The 19,292-nt window shown below is 38.2% G+C and overlaps 5 protein-coding genes across 7 annotated transcripts; 3 read left to right on the top strand and 2 right to left on the bottom strand.

Annotated features, from left to right (window-relative positions):
* Window positions 1-12: 12 nt before the first annotated feature.
* On the top strand, window positions 13-2,869 carry LOC105689056 (luciferin sulfotransferase-like). Of its 2 annotated transcripts, none has more exons than XM_048649674.1 (7): window positions 13-1,171; window positions 1,254-1,474; window positions 1,535-1,631; window positions 1,844-2,000; window positions 2,084-2,204; window positions 2,276-2,370; window positions 2,440-2,869. In XM_048649674.1, the coding sequence occupies exons 2-7, from the start codon at window positions 1,279-1,281 to the stop codon at window positions 2,743-2,745; spliced, it is 972 nt and encodes a 323-aa protein (XP_048505631.1). In that variant the 5' UTR covers window positions 13-1,171; window positions 1,254-1,278; the 3' UTR covers window positions 2,746-2,869. The 2 variants fall into 2 exon arrangements, with proteins under 2 accessions (XP_048505631.1, XP_048505632.1); XM_048649675.1 differs by having other exon boundaries at window positions 1,268-1,474.
* A 227-nt stretch (window positions 2,870-3,096) lies between these two features.
* Window positions 3,097-5,764, bottom strand: LOC105689057 (facilitated trehalose transporter Tret1-2 homolog). The gene is made up of 3 exons (XM_012405811.2): window positions 5,707-5,764; window positions 5,371-5,458; window positions 3,097-4,920 (listed from the first exon to the last, which is right to left on the bottom strand). Exons 2-3 carry the CDS (start codon window positions 5,444-5,446, stop codon window positions 3,536-3,538), a joined length of 1,461 nt encoding a protein of 486 aa, XP_012261234.2. The 5' UTR covers window positions 5,447-5,458; window positions 5,707-5,764; the 3' UTR covers window positions 3,097-3,535.
* Window positions 5,765-7,782: 2,018 nt separating this feature from the next.
* Window positions 7,783-11,169, bottom strand: LOC105689058 (facilitated trehalose transporter Tret1-like). Its single transcript, XM_012405812.2, has 2 exons — window positions 9,669-11,169; window positions 7,783-9,570 (listed from the first exon to the last, which is right to left on the bottom strand). Exons 1-2 carry the CDS (start codon window positions 9,763-9,765, stop codon window positions 8,222-8,224), a joined length of 1,446 nt encoding a protein of 481 aa, XP_012261235.2. The 5' UTR covers window positions 9,766-11,169; the 3' UTR covers window positions 7,783-8,221.
* A 2,483-nt stretch (window positions 11,170-13,652) lies between these two features.
* On the top strand, window positions 13,653-16,619 carry LOC105689059 (facilitated trehalose transporter Tret1-like). The gene is made up of 3 exons (XM_012405814.3): window positions 13,653-13,805; window positions 14,359-14,514; window positions 14,827-16,619. Exons 2-3 carry the CDS (start codon window positions 14,412-14,414, stop codon window positions 16,176-16,178), a joined length of 1,455 nt encoding a protein of 484 aa, XP_012261237.2. The 5' UTR covers window positions 13,653-13,805; window positions 14,359-14,411; the 3' UTR covers window positions 16,179-16,619.
* Window positions 16,620-17,139: 520 nt separating this feature from the next.
* On the top strand, window positions 17,140-19,140 carry LOC105689076 (facilitated trehalose transporter Tret1-like). Of its 2 annotated transcripts, none has more exons than XM_012405833.2 (2): window positions 17,140-17,530; window positions 17,623-19,140. In XM_012405833.2, the coding sequence occupies exons 1-2, from the start codon at window positions 17,245-17,247 to the stop codon at window positions 18,927-18,929; spliced, it is 1,593 nt and encodes a 530-aa protein (XP_012261256.2). In that variant the 5' UTR covers window positions 17,140-17,244; the 3' UTR covers window positions 18,930-19,140. The 2 variants fall into 2 exon arrangements, with proteins under 2 accessions (XP_012261256.2, XP_048505645.1); XM_048649688.1 differs by having other exon boundaries at window positions 17,386-17,526.
* Window positions 19,141-19,292: the final 152 nt, after the last annotated feature.

The following is a 19,292-nucleotide window of genomic DNA, read 5'->3' on the forward strand; positions in this document are numbered from 1 at the left end:
CCTAACTGCTCAAACTGTCATTTAGTTTTTTAACTTCGCTATGAGCAAAAGTTTTTTGGTCTAGAACATAATATAATTCGTTGAATTCGATTTATCACTCTTCGAAGTGGTATCGTGAATGCTTATGATCCATCTAATCATGGAGCTTTTATGCATCTAATGCACCTGATTCGATTTAATCAAAATCAGACATTTTTTTTACTAATATAGATACATAATGCTATGAGCAAAAATTTTTTTGGTATAAAACATAATATAATTCGTTGAATTCGATTCATCACTCTTCGAAATGACATCGTGAATGCTTATGATCCATCTAATCATGGAGCTTTCATGCATCTAATGCGCCTGATTCGATTTAATCAAAATCAGACATTTTTTTATTAATATAGATACGTAATGCTATGAGCAAACATTTTTTTGGTATAAAACATAATATAATTCGTTGAATTCGATTCATCACTCTTCGAAATGACATCGTGAATGCTTATGATCCATCTAATCATGGAGCTTTTATGCATCTAATGCACCTGATTCGATTTAATCAAAATCAGACATTTTGCTAATATAGATACATAAAATATCATAATTGTTATTTGTTTTGTTATTGTACGTATTTTTTTCAGCCGCGAGATGCAACGGGAAGGGTAACACACTGCGCGTTATACTTTCTCCTGAAGCAGGAGTGAAATCTGCAGTAATTCGTTGGATGCGTTTAAGAAACCTGTAGCTGCAGTTGTCAATAATAACAGCTATATTGCGCCCTCATTAGAATATCAGATTGTATAATGATATTAGATTGGATTTAAAACGAGAGTACGAATATAACAGCAAATATTAGAACACAAAACGTCTACTGAATTTTTGTTTCCAATCTCCTCAAATTAAAAAATTTACCGCAGTTATGTATATTTATACAAAGGCCGTAGACATACAGAACACTGAATGTTGAGAAAAGAGGAAAGTTTGCAGGAGCAAATAAGAGAGACCTGGTTTTCTGTAGGGCAATAATAAGGCGCAGAAAGTTGGGAGAGGCTCATTGCATCCGGAACCGTTGCAGTTGCAGTTGCAGCTGCAGAAGTACATCTGTATTCGCCAGGCTACGATAATCACGGTATTAGACCTATCTATAGTCGATTTATAGACGAACTTTACACACTAAAAATATAAAGTGAGTAATAAACTGTAATTGTCATGTCGTACTCGCAATGATCATTAAGTTATAGAAAATCATGTTTTAAAAACCTATACAGCTGTATTTAAATAGACATTACCACGATGGTACTGACCTACTCAACGATTGATGGAGAAATTGGCAAGAAACTTGACCGCATGTTCAGTGTAGAAAACAGTTTCGTTCGAGTTGAACCAGGACCGTGTGTTTTACCGCCAAATTACGCTCTATATGGTCCCAAAATTCGAGACATGGAAATTCGGGAGGACGATGTTTGGCTTGTCTCCTATCCACGGACTGGTTGGTTTTAATTTCAACTCAAGTCATTTGAAATCTGATTTTCCATCTTTTTTTTCATAGGTAGCCATTGGGCACAAGAAATGACTTGGTGCATAGGGAACGACTTTGACTATGAACAAGCGCAAACACTTTCAGTTTTGCGGAATCCTCTTCTTGAGTTAGTCACATGTTGATGATATTTATGGCTTTCATTATTATTATTAACCCTCAACGTGTAAACCTGTTTCAAAAACGTGTAAGTTGAAATGACGCATGGGATACATTTGTCTTCTAGTTTACACTTTGAGGGTAAATAATAAACGAAATGTAATTTTTTTTTTTTAATATTTATTCATGTTATCCGACTCTGAATATTTCTTCGTTCTGTAGACTCTCGGCGTTGCTTGTGAGCGGTGAATACGTTGATTGGTTTTCAAAATTGGGGAACAGCGTCGAAAATGTTGAAAGAACTCCAAGTCCTAGATACGTCAAGTCGCACTTGCCATGGGATTTGCTGCCTTCGCAATTAAAAATTAAAAAACCGAAGGTAGATTTCGATTGAGTTCGCAATGACGTAACAAAATTGATTAATTAATTGTATATTTAATTTATCGAAATTTCGGTTTCCAGATTATTTATGTTACCAGAAATCCGAAAGACGCATGCGTTTCCTTCTATTATTACTGCAAACTTCTTCATGGCTTGAAAGGAACTTTTGAAGAATTTGCCGAACTTTTTCTGCAGGGCATGGGTAAAAATAGTTTGATCCAATTGTGTAATATTATAATTTTGTACTTGTTGCATTCTTCATTTATGTTTCAGTACCCATGGGATCGTTTTGGAATCACGTGTTGAAATTTTGGGAGCATAGAAATGATGAAAATATACTCTTTCTCACATACGAAGAGATGCAGAAGGTTGAAAACATAAATTTGTCTTACTTTTTCTCTCTAAGGCAAAGAAGTAATTGCTTATTACTATTTCAGGATCAGGCTGGAGCGATAAGGAAGACGGCAAAATTCTTAAACAAAGTCGTAACAGCAAGCCAAGTTTCCGGGCTGTGCGAACACTTGAAATTTTCAAAAATGGCAGCGAACCCCGCGGTAAATTTGGAGTATATGATAGGAAAAAGTGAAGACTCGGATTTGAAGTTCATCAGAAAAGGGAAAGTAGGGGACTGGAGGAATCATATGAGCGTTGAATTAGCGGAAAGGTTTGACCAATGGACGGAAATTAACACCAAGGGGTCTGGGCTGAAGTTGGAGTACAAGCTACCTGGCCTAGAGGAATAATCTGTATAGTTTTCAAACGTCAATTTGTAATGGCATGTTGTTCATTTTATCGTTCAGAATCATTGATTTTGTAATTTGTTTTCAAGATTTTTGTATGTAATAAAAATGTGTTCACTGAAAAAAAGATACTCGCAAAATTTTATTCTGCTCTTCACCCGGTTTCAAAATCGATACGTTTACTGCATACAACTTTCAAAATTCACATGAAATGCCAAAATTAGCGGACTGAGGTTCTTGTCCGGGTCCAGGTCTGACGATGAGCTCCTCCGGCGACCTAGGCTTACACCGATTAAAAGGTCGTGGATAAGATTGAGGAAGGTGAAATTTTAGCTTTCACATTTCAACTGTATGTAAGAATTATGTATAATACTTTATTTGGAAATAAAAAAACAATTATAACTAAGGGATTGAAGGGAATAACATGATTGATTCACATCATCTATTTCGACATCGGACGTGAAAAGGTGATAACGTTGGAATAAGTCCTCATTTACTATACGTCGAACACTAAAGTCTGATGATTTTTGGTCGTGAAGTGCTGGTCATTTCAATTAAATGAACGATAGAGTATCTCTTACTAAAGTCGACGATGCCTTCTTCTCGGATTGACTGGAATTTTGTTCGATAGAACATTGAGAAATTCAGCAAAGATTGGTCGGTTGCGACACTATTGACTTCAACAAATGTATCGATTCATGAATACCAAGAGATATGTAATCAGAGGTGAAAGAATTAATCCACGGCACATGGTCGATTGCACTCGGTAAATTTTGCTAGATCTTGTGAATTCTTAAGGTGTACTCCGAGGAGGCTGATTGGGTGGAGTTCGATTTTTTCTGGCCTTGCGTTGATATGTATAAGGGTTTTGACCTCTTAATATTGACTGAATTCTCTGTAGAGTTTTTCCTTTCGTCTCTGGGACGAATATAAAAACGAATATAGCACCAACCACCATAAAACCTGCCAAAATCAAAAAATAAATACGCATACCAACTAGTCCGACCATGATTGGGAATATCTTAATCATCACACTCGACAAGATCATATTCACTATTGCGATTACACCACACCCTACGGATTTCGTTTCAGGTGGAAATAATTCACCGTTCATGATCCAGGGTACACCAGCAAACCCGATAGAATAAAAGAATGTGTGCATGATTAGCGAAAACAAAGGTAGCCAACCGATGCTGAGGACCTCGGCTTCGGTAGAACCCTTCATCTGATAACAAAATCCCAGAATCACCAAGCATGGCATCATTCCAAGGCTAGAGGATAGGAGCAGAGGACGCCGACCAGTCCTGTCAATTACGACCCCGGTACAAATTTCCATGACAATGGTCATAAATGCGAGTATAATTATCGCGACGAATGGATCAATCGTACTTCCGGCAGCCCGTAATATGGACACTGCGTAGACGCAGATAGGATCGATACCAGATAATTGTTGAAAGAATATCAGACCGACGCAAGTAATTAGCGCTCTACGACCAGCTTTGCTTTGCCAGAGTTTTTTCAAGACGGCTCCTTGCGATTTCGATGTGTCCGCATCTTTTTGCAAAAGCGCGAGTTCCGCTGTATTTCCTTGAGCGTCACCTCGTAGTCGTGCCAAGAGACTTCCCGCTTCTACCATTCGGCCTTGTTGCACCAACCAAGTCGGCGATTCGACCAGAAACGGCGAAAGGGCATAAAATAAGAGTACCAAACAAGCACCAAGGATCGAAAATGTTCTGAAACTTAAAAAGGTACCGGCTATGTATGAGACAAATGTACCAATCGCTATGAGGATTCCGAAGGTGGATGACAAGATTCCTCGAATATCGGATTCAGATATTTCTCCGATGTAAGTCAATGTCAAAGCAAATGTACTGCCGCAGGCTATGCCACCTAGGAGCCTCGCTATGTATAAGCTCCACACTCCAGTTCCAAAAATCATAAGCAACCATGATAATAAGGAGAATATTGGAAACGTAAGGATAGCCCGTCGTCTTCCAAGTATGTCAGACAGTCTTCCTGCTGGAGTAGCTCCTATGATGGCGCCGATTCCGGCTGCACAAGCGATCCACGAACCCTGTTCTTCGGTAACGACAACAAAGGAATCTTCTGATGTGAGATACGGCAGCATCGGAGTTGCCCATCCTATGTTGATTCCAGCTTGCAAAACTGCTAACCCAGCTGTGTTTCAGAAAAGATGGAATTAGAGCTGTGGTTTTTGATGTCGTCATCGACATTGACAGGACCGAGGGTACAATTCACTGAATTACTTTATTTCCATCGAGACAAAAATTCCCCAGTACAAACTGCAGTACTGTAGAATTTTACAGGAGAAGAACAGATATCTACGGAACTAAACGTATGAAGATTTTTTTGGTAGCTGCGAAATTCGAACGCGATATCGCGTGATTTTAAAAAACCAAATTCACGGATTCGATATACCTGAAGAACATGAAAAAAAAATGAAATCACAAAAAATAGACCGCAACATCTATTTGATGTTAATTTTTTGAAAATTTTGGAAGACCGTTAGAATAAAACCCCGATGTGGTCCTTGAAAGGTTGACAAAATCGAGTACGACATTTTTTTGTTCAAACACTTCATTCTGTTCTTTTTCTCCAATCACTTGCCTTCAGCTGTGGCGATATACTGATACAGCCGACTTCTGGTCTTCAAGTACTGTTTCGATATATCCTCTTGTACCATGTCGTCCTCCTACTGAATTAAACCATAATCATTTCAGCGCTAAAAAACTAAGCTAAAATAATTCAAAAACTCAATCCAGATTCCATTAGTTTCGAGATGAAAATCTTTCACTATACTATTGACCTCTACTAACACGTCGAATGAACTATTAGTCGAGCCACTAAACAGCTGGAAATTATAATCACTTGATCCCGATAGTTACTGTTGGAAATTGTTTGTCACGGCTATTCTATCGAATTTCAATACTCACTATTAATTACTGAGGGGTTTGATTTTTTTTCGCAACGGATCAGCGTGTCTTCGTGTCTCTGTACTATCTACGCGTAAAGACACAGCGTTTTATTCGACGGAAGGAAAAAATTTGTTAACTAATTAACCGAATCGTTTAATTCAAGTACATTTTTGTCAGTTATGGGTATTCACCAATTACGTAGAAGGAAATGACAAAGCACCGTACTGATATTTTGATAGTACCTAATTAACAGGTGCACTCAATTATCTACCGCGCACTATTCCGGATTCAATAAACAATTACCATTCAGCACTCGTAATAGATTTACGTAGAGTCGTTGAGTGTGTAACTGAAAATTTTGTAAATTCAGAATCATGAAGGTGATTTAAAAATATGATAAAATTTAAGTCAGCATATGATTCACTCTGTATTCAAGGTAGACGAATTCTACGATAAGGGGTAACCGTTAGGAAGTATAACAAACGGAAGAACAAAGGGGACGCTAATTCTTTGCTTTTTTAAATCCGTTATTTCGACTCTTCAAGATTTCCGAAATCTTCGATACTCAGGTATTCACATCGTACTCGGTGAGATAATGGCAAACATTTTACAAGCAATAATAGTCATGTGGGAGGTACTGCAGTTACAACTATCTGACCGTCACAAGTCTGAGGCAGGGCATAGGATAACCGCAGATTCACAGAAGAGTTTTCGAAATGTTATCTGATCATTTACCGTACAATTTTTATGTTATTCGTGCTGACGCAAATTGATGGTTGCGCAGGAGTGAATGAGTTTAACCAAAAGATAAAAAGAAAGGTTCGGGATCATGGCTGGATTACTATAGTCCCTCGTAACCAATTTGAGTGAAACCTGCTGTAATAATAAAGCAAAAAAGTTTTCTCATTTGATATTTTGTCCCACACCCCATGATTCTCCGGTTGAGCCGCACCACTCGGAGTCCCGACCCAAAATGAGAAAAAAAAAATTCTGAGAAAAAGTTCAGAAAAGATTCCAGCAAAGATCCAACCAATCTCAACAAGTGTATCCAAACTTTTAGCCAGCAGTGTAGTTAATTGAGCAACAATACGTGACGAGGCCGATTCCATAGATTAACTATATCTACCATCTCAATGGCCATGGGCACAGGGTATCGCCAGAGTAATTTAAAATCATGAAAAAAGATATTAAACAGCGTCGACGGCCTCAAGCTATACCGGATCAACCGAAGTCGGCCGAGTCGTGTCTTGGACTATTCTCTGAGGGACAGTTTCAACGCCACAGATTAATTATTCATCAATTTATTGAAAATGATAGAAAAATTTTATTCACGTTGTTGTTTGGCAAATTTCAGCTAAACTAATACCGATAAAATGTCGCGCTACGGCTCATTTTTTAGATAATTATCGGTCGAATATCAGTTTTCCATTTTTAACAATTTTTTTGCGGCTAGACCCGTTCAAAGAATTCATCAAACTTTTGAAGATGTACTATTCTTGGTGGTCTAACCAACTTGTGAAAAAATCGACCGACTTATATTCGGCCGCAATAGGATGCATGTTCAATTCGACTGAACCGATTCTCCCTGGGCGGTTATTCAAACCGAAGCAAACACGAATACGTCGAAGCGTACTCATTATTAGCATAGTGTATAGAATATAAGTATATTTTACAATTAGGCGGATTCAACAGACGCAATGAATTATGTTTGTATCAACTGATCTCTGTCAACAGATTACAACAAACGAAGCTGATTATAACATGGCCGTATTGTTTCATCTGTTTGTTCAGATCAGTTCCATTTATGCTACAAGTGGAAAGCATAATCTATACTGTGTTGATTACATACATAAATGTATGCTTAATATAGCATGCAAACGTAACGACCCACCGACACTTCACGCGGTATACATGGAAATCCAGACAGTATCCGGAAATCTTGTTGACTCACAATTTCGTTCTGCCCGAAGGTCTTGTTTACATTTACATAGAAACGATCATGAATGTTTGTTTTCGTTTTCGGGAGGTTATAGTCATTACAGAGTCATAAAGTTCTCTTCAGACAGCCAAATTAGGGGATGAATAAAAAAAAAATCACAAGATATTAGAATCGAAAAATAAGCAATAGTTTAATCTATCACGTCAACCTTGCACAGGTCTTTCAATATACGTAAATATACATATGTAACATGCTTCATAATTGTAATGATAATGATTGAGCTTTACACGATTTCAGCTGTATTTCATCGTCTCGAAAAAATTGTAAAGGTAGAAAGCGAAGGAATAATCGCAGCAGTGACGGTGGATTTCGGAAAACAGCTATATGATTGTATTTATTTGAAATTTATACAGTAGTTGACATGATATGTACAGAGTGATAAAAACATAGACGTGCGTAATTATTGTGACATCACAGCCATACCAATTGTATAATCCTGCAACAGCATATCTTACACTAATTCCAAATTAATTAGACTCGTTATGGCCGAGTCACATGGATTGCGGTTACACTGCTGAATCGACTGCCACAATTGTGTTCTTTTTTACGGGGCATTTTGTGACTGAGGTTCATCGATCTTTTTCTTTTTCCCACTCAATTCGTATTGTATTTCTTGGAGAGTTTTACCTTTGGTCTCTGGGACGACAAAGATGGTAAAGATAAAAGCTGACACCATGAGACCAGAAAATATCCAAAATACTACAGCTTCACCTACGGAAATTACCAACCGTGTATACATACTCATAACTAAAGCGCCCATACTCCAGTTCAATACAACGGTACAAGCATTCGCTACACTTTTTGTGTTAGATGAAAATAATTCGCCATTCATTATCCAGGGTATACATCCGAATCCAACGGAATACGAAATCATGTAGAGAATCAACGAGACTAGAGGAACCCACCCGTAATCTGTCAAATCGATTCCAGAACTTTTGAATTTAAAATAACATCCGATAGTCGACAAGCTCATTATAATGCCAAGTTCGGAAATAAATAACAGCGGGCGACGGCCAATTCTGTCAACGACAAATCCAGCGCACACTTCCATTATAACTTCTACTATGCTAAGCATAACCGCCGATAGAAATGGGTCTATCGTACTACCTGCAGCCTGGAATATTAGTACAGTGTAAACGATGACGGCATCGACACCGGTAAGTTGTTGAAAAAGAGCTAAGCCAAGTGAAGTTGTTATCCCTCTTCGGCCAGCTCGAGTTGAGACGAGTTCTCTGAAGCCACCCTTTCTAGTTTCTTGTTCAGCTATGTCGTCTTGACAAGCAACCAATTCTGCTTTGACGTCACATTTCGAACCCCTGAGTCTTAGCAGGCAATCGGTAGCATCTTCCGTTCGACCTTGTTTGACCAGCCATATCGGAGATTCCGTCAAAAATGGCGAGAGTACAAAAAACGACAGTGCCAGGATACCACAAGAAACAGCGAACATCGTGTAACTTAAGTAAGCGCCTGCTGTAAAAGCATAGAGTGTTCCAGAGGCGATGAGAATCCCGAAGGATGATGCCAGGGTACCTCGAATTGACGGTTCAGCTATTTCTCCTATGTAGATAAGCGCTAAAACGCCTATTGCTCCTGAAGATATTCCTCCCAGACATCTCGCGACGTACAAACATTCGATATTGGGCCCGAAGATCACGAGTAACCATGATAGTAAATATGGAATCGATAAAATAATCATCGCTAATCGCCTTCCGATTCTGTCGGATATTTTTCCAGCTGGAATCGCACCAAATACCGCACTGATTCCAAGCGAAGAACTGATCCACGAAGCTTGCGTCAAACTCACGGACATGAAAGATTCATGGGACAGAAGGAACGGCAATACGGGTGATGTCCATCCTAGCGTGATACCGATTTGCAGAGCCGTCAATCCAACTAGAAGAATATTCACGATTCGGATTGATTTCTACAAGTTCACGTAGAAGAAATAATAAAGTGATTTTTCAGAGCTTTATTCGAAGTTAACAACTGACCTATGGCTGTTGAGAGGTACTGATGAAGTTTGCTTCCTTCCGTGATTGAACATTCCAAGTCCCCTTTTGACGGATCTTCTTTACCGTTTTGAACCATTTTCTGTTATTAGGAGCCTACGGTTACACCGAAATATAACAAGCCAAACTTGCTACGTTCCAATTTTTGGTTTCAAATTCTTTCGGAATATTCAAGTAACTGTGCTTCGCAACCGCATCATTGAATAACAATGATATCGAAATTTTTATTTATGGCGTGCTCGGATGAAAAGGGAATCTAATTGTGAGAACAGATTAACAATCCTTTCCGTTTACACGCGCGCCACTTCGTAACGATGTTATAACGATACCGTAACTGCGAAATCTTCGGTCTTCGGAAATTGTTTTCTAAATAGTAATATATGTACGGTAGACGATGATATTGTAATTCAAGCTGTTAAATTAAAGACAAATAAAATGAAAAGTAAATAAGATTCCGAAATTTCCTCTATTGAGTGAACAGGCAAATTAATTTATTTCCAGCCCGATGCTCAAGGTTTAATTTACGGGCTCAATTATTCAAGCTTACAAAAAATAAAAATGAAATGCCACCTGTAGAGTGTTGAGAGTACGATAAATTTCCGGCGTATGTCATAAATTATATATTATGAAACGACATGATTAAAAATACACGCAATATTAGATGATTCCTTAAAGAATTTACTTATTGTTAATCAATTTCGAATAGCCCGTATAGGTATGCCTTATGATTGGTAGTTGGAATAAATATTTGTTTTTAATTTGCAAATATTCATCAAGTAATGTAAATTGAAATAGTCATGGGATGTAGTTTTTCTTTCCTTAAATTTTTTCAAAAACAACGTTTAACCAATTAAAGAACGCACTGTGCAATTAGTTCTCAGATTTTCCATTGAGAAATTCAATCGTAGAAATATATTTTTTCACACCTCCCTCGTGATCTAAAGTTGATCAAAACTATCTCTGTAAATATTGTACTCGTCAGACCCACCTCTTGAAAATGTTTATGAAAAAAAACTTTGATAATGGTGAAAATTTCAGACTGGATAAACTATAGGTACCGTCTGCACCCATGAAAATCAACGCATACATGAGTGCATCGAACTGTGGAGATAACAATCAATTCGGTTTGGCATATCTAATTTTTGAGACTCAAATTAGTCGAAATTTACACATGATATGAAATGTACACACTTTCACGTGGGCAGCTCGGAGAGATCTACGCTACAGTTGATATGACCCACAGATGACTTTGTCGTTATACTGTTATAGGAATTTAAGTCGATGTTGCGACATGTTTGCTTGTAGCAATTTATGATTCGCCAAATTGTTTGAAAAATTTTCACAATAACTTGACAACTGATGACTTAAGACAACTGAAAATTTAATTTGCCGAAAGAGACCACGCAAAAGAAGAATACGATTAGCTGGATATACATTAAAGTGACGCAATTAGTTTCATAAATTCGTTCATAAATTTTTTTCTATTCCAGGTTCCAGGTTGACTGCTATCATTATGTTAATTATTACACATTAATATTGATTAATTGCGAGGATAAATCATGACACTAAATTTCATGAACAATATAAAAACACAGATGAAAACCTTGCTGCGTACAAGGACCATAATTGGGGTTGGTTTCGAACCAAAAATTTACTACAACGATGCGATTAGAAAGCAACTGAAGAACGTCGGAATTGTACGAAACCTCCTGATTGCGTCAGCCACTTTTTTCGGACCACAATGACGGATGATACGGTTTTCGAAAATCGTATCACCATTTCAGCTTGCATCCAGCTGCATTTGAGGAGATCAAGTTAGATCAGTAGTTGTGCAATCAGAAGCATCAAAGATTAGATCATTTTTGTCGAAGAAGACTCTGTCTTTTCTTTTTTTACGGCCTTCAGTCGTCGCCATGCACTGATAAAATCTTCGTCTGCTGTCGAAGTTCTTCTCCACTTTATATGTACAGGATCTCTCCATTGTTCATCTCGAGTCATGTCGTCCTTCTTTTGATCTTCCTATTCAATCAGAAATGTTGATTTTGAATGGTAAGTATTTGCATCCACGTAAGCTCTGCACGAGAATTTTTGATTTTCAGTATTCAGACTATGCAGCTAAATTGTGACCAGACCGTCGAATGGAGGAATTCAATTTGCAAGAAAAATAACTACGAAGCATAGAAGATACCAATTGATAAGCGGATAGTTTACTTGGCGAAAAACCTTGCACCCTAATTTCTTTATAGCTTCTTGAAAATTTTTTTTCTCACGAGATAGATTGATTTTTGTGTTCGACTTTGACTCGCAGGAAAGAGATGAACATTCAGCTTCACAGACTCCGGAACGAATTGACTATTTGAAGAAAATAATTATTTTTACGAAATATGCGAAGTATGATCTATATACTATTGTTAGGTTAGTAATAATGTAAATGCAAACAGTAAATGCGGATCAGTACAAGCATCAAGGTAATCAGAATGATATCAGTGTAATATCGGTACAAGGTCATCGGAACAATGTTAGACGATCTGATGGCAAAGATAAAGAAATATGTTTTTTTTTCTAGTGAATATGCAACAGCCTGATTTCCATTATTGCTTCCATATTATCTCAACTTTGATTAATCGTGAGTATCAACCTTTGGATCACCTCGCAACCACTTTTGAAGTGAATCTGAATTTCGAAGGGTTGAAAAAAATTGTTTTGAACCAAACTAATTTTAAAAATTAATCCCCCGAAAACCCTTTTTATAAGTGGAATCTGAAAAAAAAAAAAAAACCATTATCATGTAGGGTATCAGGGTGTCACTTATCGGAAGAATTTTCTAGCCCAAAATTGCCTGGCAGAGCCTTCACGATCTAAATGATGGAGACTTTATACCTTCTGCGATAGTTTTCCCGGTGCTTCAAACGCAAGAGAAAATAAGTTATTTATCCGTTGAGGTATGACAGGTGTTATTATTATGTATTGTAAACATTGACATTTCTCAGACGCGCGAGGACTTCATGTTTTTACAAATGACTTAAAAGATAAACATCGGTTTCTCGCTGCATCGGGTTTTATTGAATTCACATGTCGAGAGATGGTAAATTTAGAAAAACTTTTCCAAAAAGAGTGTGTATGAATGTAGACTATCGTGGTGTCGAAACTTACTTTTTGCTGTCAATGAATACATCATACTCTCTGGTGTCTGTAGAAATCGCATGTGAAAAAAACAAAGAAACCAAAATAAAATGGATCGTTGGAACTTTTCTTCGAAATCATCTAGAACTCACTCACATACGGCATACGCATGACACACGAAATTGGTTTGTCGATCAAAAATTTTCCGTCGATCTAGCAATTACGGTTTTCATCACACAGGTATTCTTGGCGTTTAGAAAACCGAAATAGGTAGTCTGTTTTGCGCACAGGGTCGTAGAAGGTCAAGTTTCGGGATATCGAGTGCTGTTGATTACGGGAATACATTCAATTCAATAACATCGATAGCTCAAACGGTCGATTCGGGATTTTTTTAATCCGCAATGATTGAAACAGATGAATTTTTTTATCCTCCACAGTCGAACTAACTCCACCAATATTGAATGGCGAAAATAAAAATTCATTTCCAAAATACATGTAATCATTTTTGCAACACCGGTTTAAATTTTCAACTAGATGACTTAGGTCCGTATTCACAAGTTGCTATTAGGGTAACAAATGTCTAACTGATTTGTTTCTGCGTTGAATTTCCTGCGGCGAAAAAATTTAAACACTTCTAGAGCTAAGAGCGACTCGTCAATAAGGGCTGTTGTATGAAAGAAGAGTATTGCATAGCTTGAGTAGTGTCAGAAAACAAAATAACATAATAATATTTGAAAGCCCGTTACGTTATGTTATAACAAACGTTTTTAGTTGTCTTTGGTAAAGTATACCTTCTCCACCACCACAAGCATTGTTGTTTTCGCCTTACATCTAGAATAAAAATATACGAGCCTTGGTGAGGTCTTTGACGCATTTACATTCAGTCGCACCTTTTCAACAATCAACGAGTGCTTTGTCGTTGAAGACCAACCCTATGGAATATCTTGGATAGATATGAAGTGAGTTAGCTGTTCCAACGTTGGACATTATTCAGTGGTACGTGATTTTACGTTCTATTAACTCAATAGATCAACGCAATGTAATTGGTATCAGATATTTTTTTTCGTCATTCGTTGAAAAATACCGTTCTGCGATCATTTTGGATATCAAGTTTCTTTAACAATCACTGATCCGTATTCACAAGTCGCTTTTAGCGCTGAGAGTGTCTAACTAGTTTTTTTATACTTTAAATTTCCTGAGACGAAAATATTTAGTTGAAGACTTATATTTTAGATGAGAGTGAAATATATAGATATTTTTCAATAAAGTCGTTCAAACGTAACATATTGGGATGTCGGAAGGCGTATTATACGGATATTGTAGCTTGTTTGTATAATTTATTCGTAAAAATATTAACTCAATAATGATGATCGACGGTATCACGTATCTCAAGAGGAATATGCCTGAAACAACGAAGTTTCTAATGACGTCATTTCCCACCTATTGTGAACAAGCTATACTAATTGAAAGAAAAGAGTTTTTTTTTTTTATAAGGGTTTTTAAAGAAGCACTTGAAGATGGTTGATTTCAACTTTTTGAAAAATTCCAGCCGGATCGTGACTTCCCGGACGGTATACGGTGACGAGACGTAGGTGCCGTAAAATGCAAGAGTATGGTGGATCAGCGGCCGAGACTGCGACACTTAATTCTGAAAGGCTCAATCGAGATGGGAGAAAATTCTTCCAATATGTCACCACAATTATAGGTCGGCTGATATCAACGAGTATTACTATCACCCACTTGATAAACCTTTGAGATTCATTTTTATTTTGTAATTCATGTATTTCCTTCTTTAATCTGGTAGTTTGAGTTCTGAAAAAATGTCCGTAATCAGCAAATCTGGAATGTTCGGAATATGAATCATTTGACAAAACTTGCATCAAGTTCAATATAATTCAGTACTACCAGATTGGAACCATCATTTCATTTTTGCGAACATTGACCAACGGAGTCCATTGATGAACGAGCAGAAAGACTTCAACTCTGTTTGAATAACCCTGAAGTTTCTCTGATACAGTCGGATTGACCTTTTTGCAAACTGGAATTACGCTGGGATGGACATCGCCTGTTCTACCTTACTTGATGTCAGAAGAATCCTTCATAAGTGTGACCTCGGAGCAAAGTTCTTGGATCGGTTCTTTACTTCAAATTGGCGCAATGGCAGGAGCAACACCAGCTGGAAAAATATCGGACGTTATCGGAAGACGCCCGGCCATTCTGATGTTCAGCATTTTATTCCTAGTATCGTGGTCCCTGCTGATATTTGGCAACAGTTTGTGGTACGTGTACCTGGCGCGGTTTCTCGGGGGTGTTGGAAGCGGTGCAATTTCCGTATCAGCAACAATGTACATCGGTGAAATTGCGGAACCCTCTGTTCGCGGAGGTTTGGCGTCGTTTTTCGGGATTTTCATGGCTACCGGAAATGTCTTAGCTTACGGTATAGGCGCATACTTAAGTTACACGAGTTTCGCAATCAGCGGTGCTGCTTTGATACTCCTCTTTTTCATTTTATCACCGTTTTTGACCGAATCACCAGTTTGGTTGGTGCAACAAGGTCGATACGAAGAGGCGAAAAAGCCCCTTTTGATACTCAGAGGTACACATTACGATATCGGAGCTGAGATCGCACTTCTTCAAGAACAATTGACCGTACGTAAATCGCGGAATGGGAATTCCATGGATCTACTCGGAACCGTTCGAGGTCGCAAGGCATTGATGGTTGCTAGCGGTCTCATGGTGTTTCAACAATTTTCTGGGATCGATGCTGTCGTCTCTTATACAGTGACTATTTTTCAACTTGCCGGAAGCACCATCGACCCCTTTACCGCCACGATAATGGTCGGTTTAACGGAAGTTTCAATGGCAGTGTTGGGTAGCAGAATCATTGACAGATTTGGTCGTCGTCCGTTGCTCATAATTTCGGGACTTGGAATAGCGACCTGTTTCGTTTCTCTTGGTTACTACTTTCGGCTAAAGAGTTCTGGAGACGACGTTAGCAGCATTGGTTGGATTCCGCTGGCCAGTTTGTCACTTTACGTAATTGCGTATGCTATTGGATATGGAATGGTACCCTATGTGATGTACGGTGAATTATTTCCAGTAGAGACTAAGGGCGTTGCTAGCAGCTTCTCCGTTGTGATAAACTGGTTATTGGCCGCTACGGTAACAAAATTATTTCCATCAATGATTTCGAACGTTGGAGAAGCGGGTACCTTCTTTTCTTTCGGGATCATGATGATGCTGGCAACTCTTTTCGCTATAGTAGCTGTTCCGGAAACTAGAGGAAAGTCATTGCAACAGATACAGGACGAATTGAGCGGGGAAAAGGAGAGTATACCCTTGAGGATGATGAATGGAGTTCAACAATGAGGTGTATGAAGATTCGAACAACGTTGGAATCATCTCAAACATTGCACTGTTCAAAAGCTTTCTATAGTCAAAAGCACGAGATCAAAGGCGTATCGTATTATGGTAGATCGTCCATTATTGTGCGTATACACCGTAGTCAATGTGAAAAAGAAGAAGAACGACAATATTCACGGAGCAATTTGAAATCATCCAGAAATAACCAGTTATATTTCCTTCATTTGTATCCGAAATTACTGTCTTTTCTTTTTCCAACGAGTGAGGGACATTAATGTTCAATCATTTGATTCAATTGTCGGAATCGAATAGAATTTTGATACTTTTGTGTGTCATTTTGTATTAAAAGAATCGATTTTGGAATCATTTTGGCCAAGTGAATCTTCAACTCACCAATTCAACCAAATTTTCTTCAAATAATTGTAATAAAAAAATTATAAAAGCAAACACATTTTCATTGCGACTATTCCATGAAATCTAGAGAAATTGAAATGTTTAGTATAAAAGTCGCAGAGTTCAGGGGGAGGATTCGGTTATATAAATAACCTAGTTTGGGTCACTTCGAGGTCACCTTCTGTTTTTTTATAATCGTAGCTGGTATGATTGCGAGCTTGAAAAGACATTTCTATCGCAAAGCAGTATTTATCAATCCTGAAAGAGTATACATATCAGAAAACTATGTGCATTCTCTTTCACTTTATTCCTCCTATTTTGCACGAGCTGTATGAAAATTGTGTTTACACTCCGCCACGCGACTTTTCAGCTTAAGATAAGTGAAGGTATGTGAAAACTTGTAGCCGCAACATTGATCTTAGCCTTCGATGCAAAGTCAACAAGTTTTTTCGAGTCGTATGATTCTGCTTACCGAAATTAATCGTACCTTAGTAGTTTAGTAGATATGACAAAAACTCCAATATACCCAATATAGGTCATAATTGCAGTTAGGATAATGATTTCGCACGTGATTATGATTTTTATCTTGCATGTATAGCAGTAGTTCCGAGATTCTGTGTTTAGAATGATAGTTATAAGGCTTATACAGATGTGACAAATTGCTATCTACCTATCTCTAATGATCTTATTTGATGAAGTTTCGTGGCCTTCTGAAAAACCTAATCATTTAAGCTTTTTTACCCGGGATGAGTGTGATTATTCAAGCTCTTCAAGTGTAGTGTTGCAGCAACTTCCGAGTGGAGATGCAGATATTGCAGAACTCGCATCTACATATCCATTGAACATTGCTGTTGTTAGTCTTAAAACAATGTTTGCAAATGATTTACCAGCGCGAAATGTGCTAAAATCGACGTCGAAAAATCCAAAAGGGAAAAAACTCCATCAGTATCTCGCGACAGCGGTAGGTCAGTTGAAAATTGAGACATAAAAATCGTTCTGACTCGTCCTCAACCCTTCTACGCGATAATTGGTAATTAATTAACAATTTTGAATTCAGTTGGTTTGTCGACTCTTCAGTGTGGAATGTCGATGGGTTGGTCATCCCCGATGCTGCCATACTTGACATCAAAAGAATCTTTCATAAATATAACCGAAGATCAAACATCATGGATAAGTTCGCTCCTTGAATTTGGCGCAGTGTTGGGAGCAATTGCGGCAGGAAAATTGGCTGACATTATCGGACGACGTCGATCAATCTTAGGGTTTACAGTACTATTTTTAGTATCATGGTTGTTGCTGATTTTCACTAGGAAATTATGGTGCATATATTTGGCGAGATTACTTGCTGGAGTCGCAAGTGGGGCAATCTGTGTAATCGCGATTATTTACATCGGTGAAATAGCAGAAGTGTCAATTCGAGGTGCTCTTGGATCGATGGCTGGAATGCCCTTCACCGTTGGCGTACTGATAGCGTATATAGCTGGATCAGTTTTGAGTTACACCGCGTTCGCGATTGCTGGTGCATTATTGGCGATAATTTTCATCGTTATGTCGCCATTTTTAACTGAATCGCCAGTCTGGTTGGTGCAAAAAAATCGACTCACCGAGGCTGGAAGACCCCTCCGAAAACTAAGAGGAACAAAATATGACATCGATAATGAGATTGCGTTTCTTCAGGCTGAAGCGACAGACCGACATTCTAGAGAAGGCGGCATAACAGACCTAGTGAGAACAAAAGCTGGCCGTAAAGCGTTAGCGATCAGCCTGGGTCTCACATTTTTCCAACAAAGCTCTGGAATTGGCGTCATATCATTTTACACCGTTACGCTTTTCCAAATAGCGGGAAGTTCCACCAATCCTTTCATGGCCACAATCATTATAGGGGCGGTAGCAGTCGTAATGGAACTACTCACAACTCTCCTGATAGATAAAGCTGGTCGTAGACCATTACTTATTTTGTCTGGAATGGGCACGGCACTTTGTTTAGCAATTCTTGCGTGGCATTTCAAGGCGATGAATTCTGGAAACGAAGCGATCACCTATGGTTGGGTCCCGCTTGCAAGTTTGATTATAGCGACTATTACTTTTGCTATCGGATTTGGAAATATACCTTGGATAATGAACGGTGAATTATATCCACCAGAGACAAAGGCAGTGGCAGGAAGTATAGCTGGTGTATTCAACTGGGGACTGCAATTCGTCGTCGTGAAGTCATATCCTTTTGCAAGTTCGAAATTGGGAGACTCGGTGGTTTTTTGGACTTTTAGTATCTTTATTTTTATCGGTGGGATCTTTGCTATCTTTATTGTCCCAGAGACTAAAGGTAAAACTTTGCAAGAAATTCAAGTTGAATTGAGTAAATAGCATCGCGCGATCGCAACAAAAGTCCAAGACTCTAAGTATAAAGCTTTATCCAATGCGAGAGATCTTGATGATCTTGTGAGATTCGGATGGGCCAACTGAGTATGATTATAAGGTTTATCAGTAATTAGTTAGACAATTACGAAAAATGAATACGATATTGCGAATAATGTATGTATAAATTATTGCAATTAAATACGTGGTTGTAACTTGATTTAGATTTGTTTGATACATGTATTGGCGTATAGTTTGATTGTAGCTTTTCTGATCATGAATCTAAGCGTTGATATCAGGATTGAATTCAACGTAGCGTCTTTCAAAACTCTATTCAAATTTGGTGGCCACGGGAACCACTTTTGCCGTCAA

Source organism: Athalia rosae, chromosome 2 (genome assembly GCF_917208135.1).
Source record: "Athalia rosae chromosome 2, iyAthRosa1.1, whole genome shotgun sequence".
Taxonomy (NCBI): Eukaryota; Metazoa; Arthropoda; class Insecta; order Hymenoptera; family Athaliidae; genus Athalia; species Athalia rosae.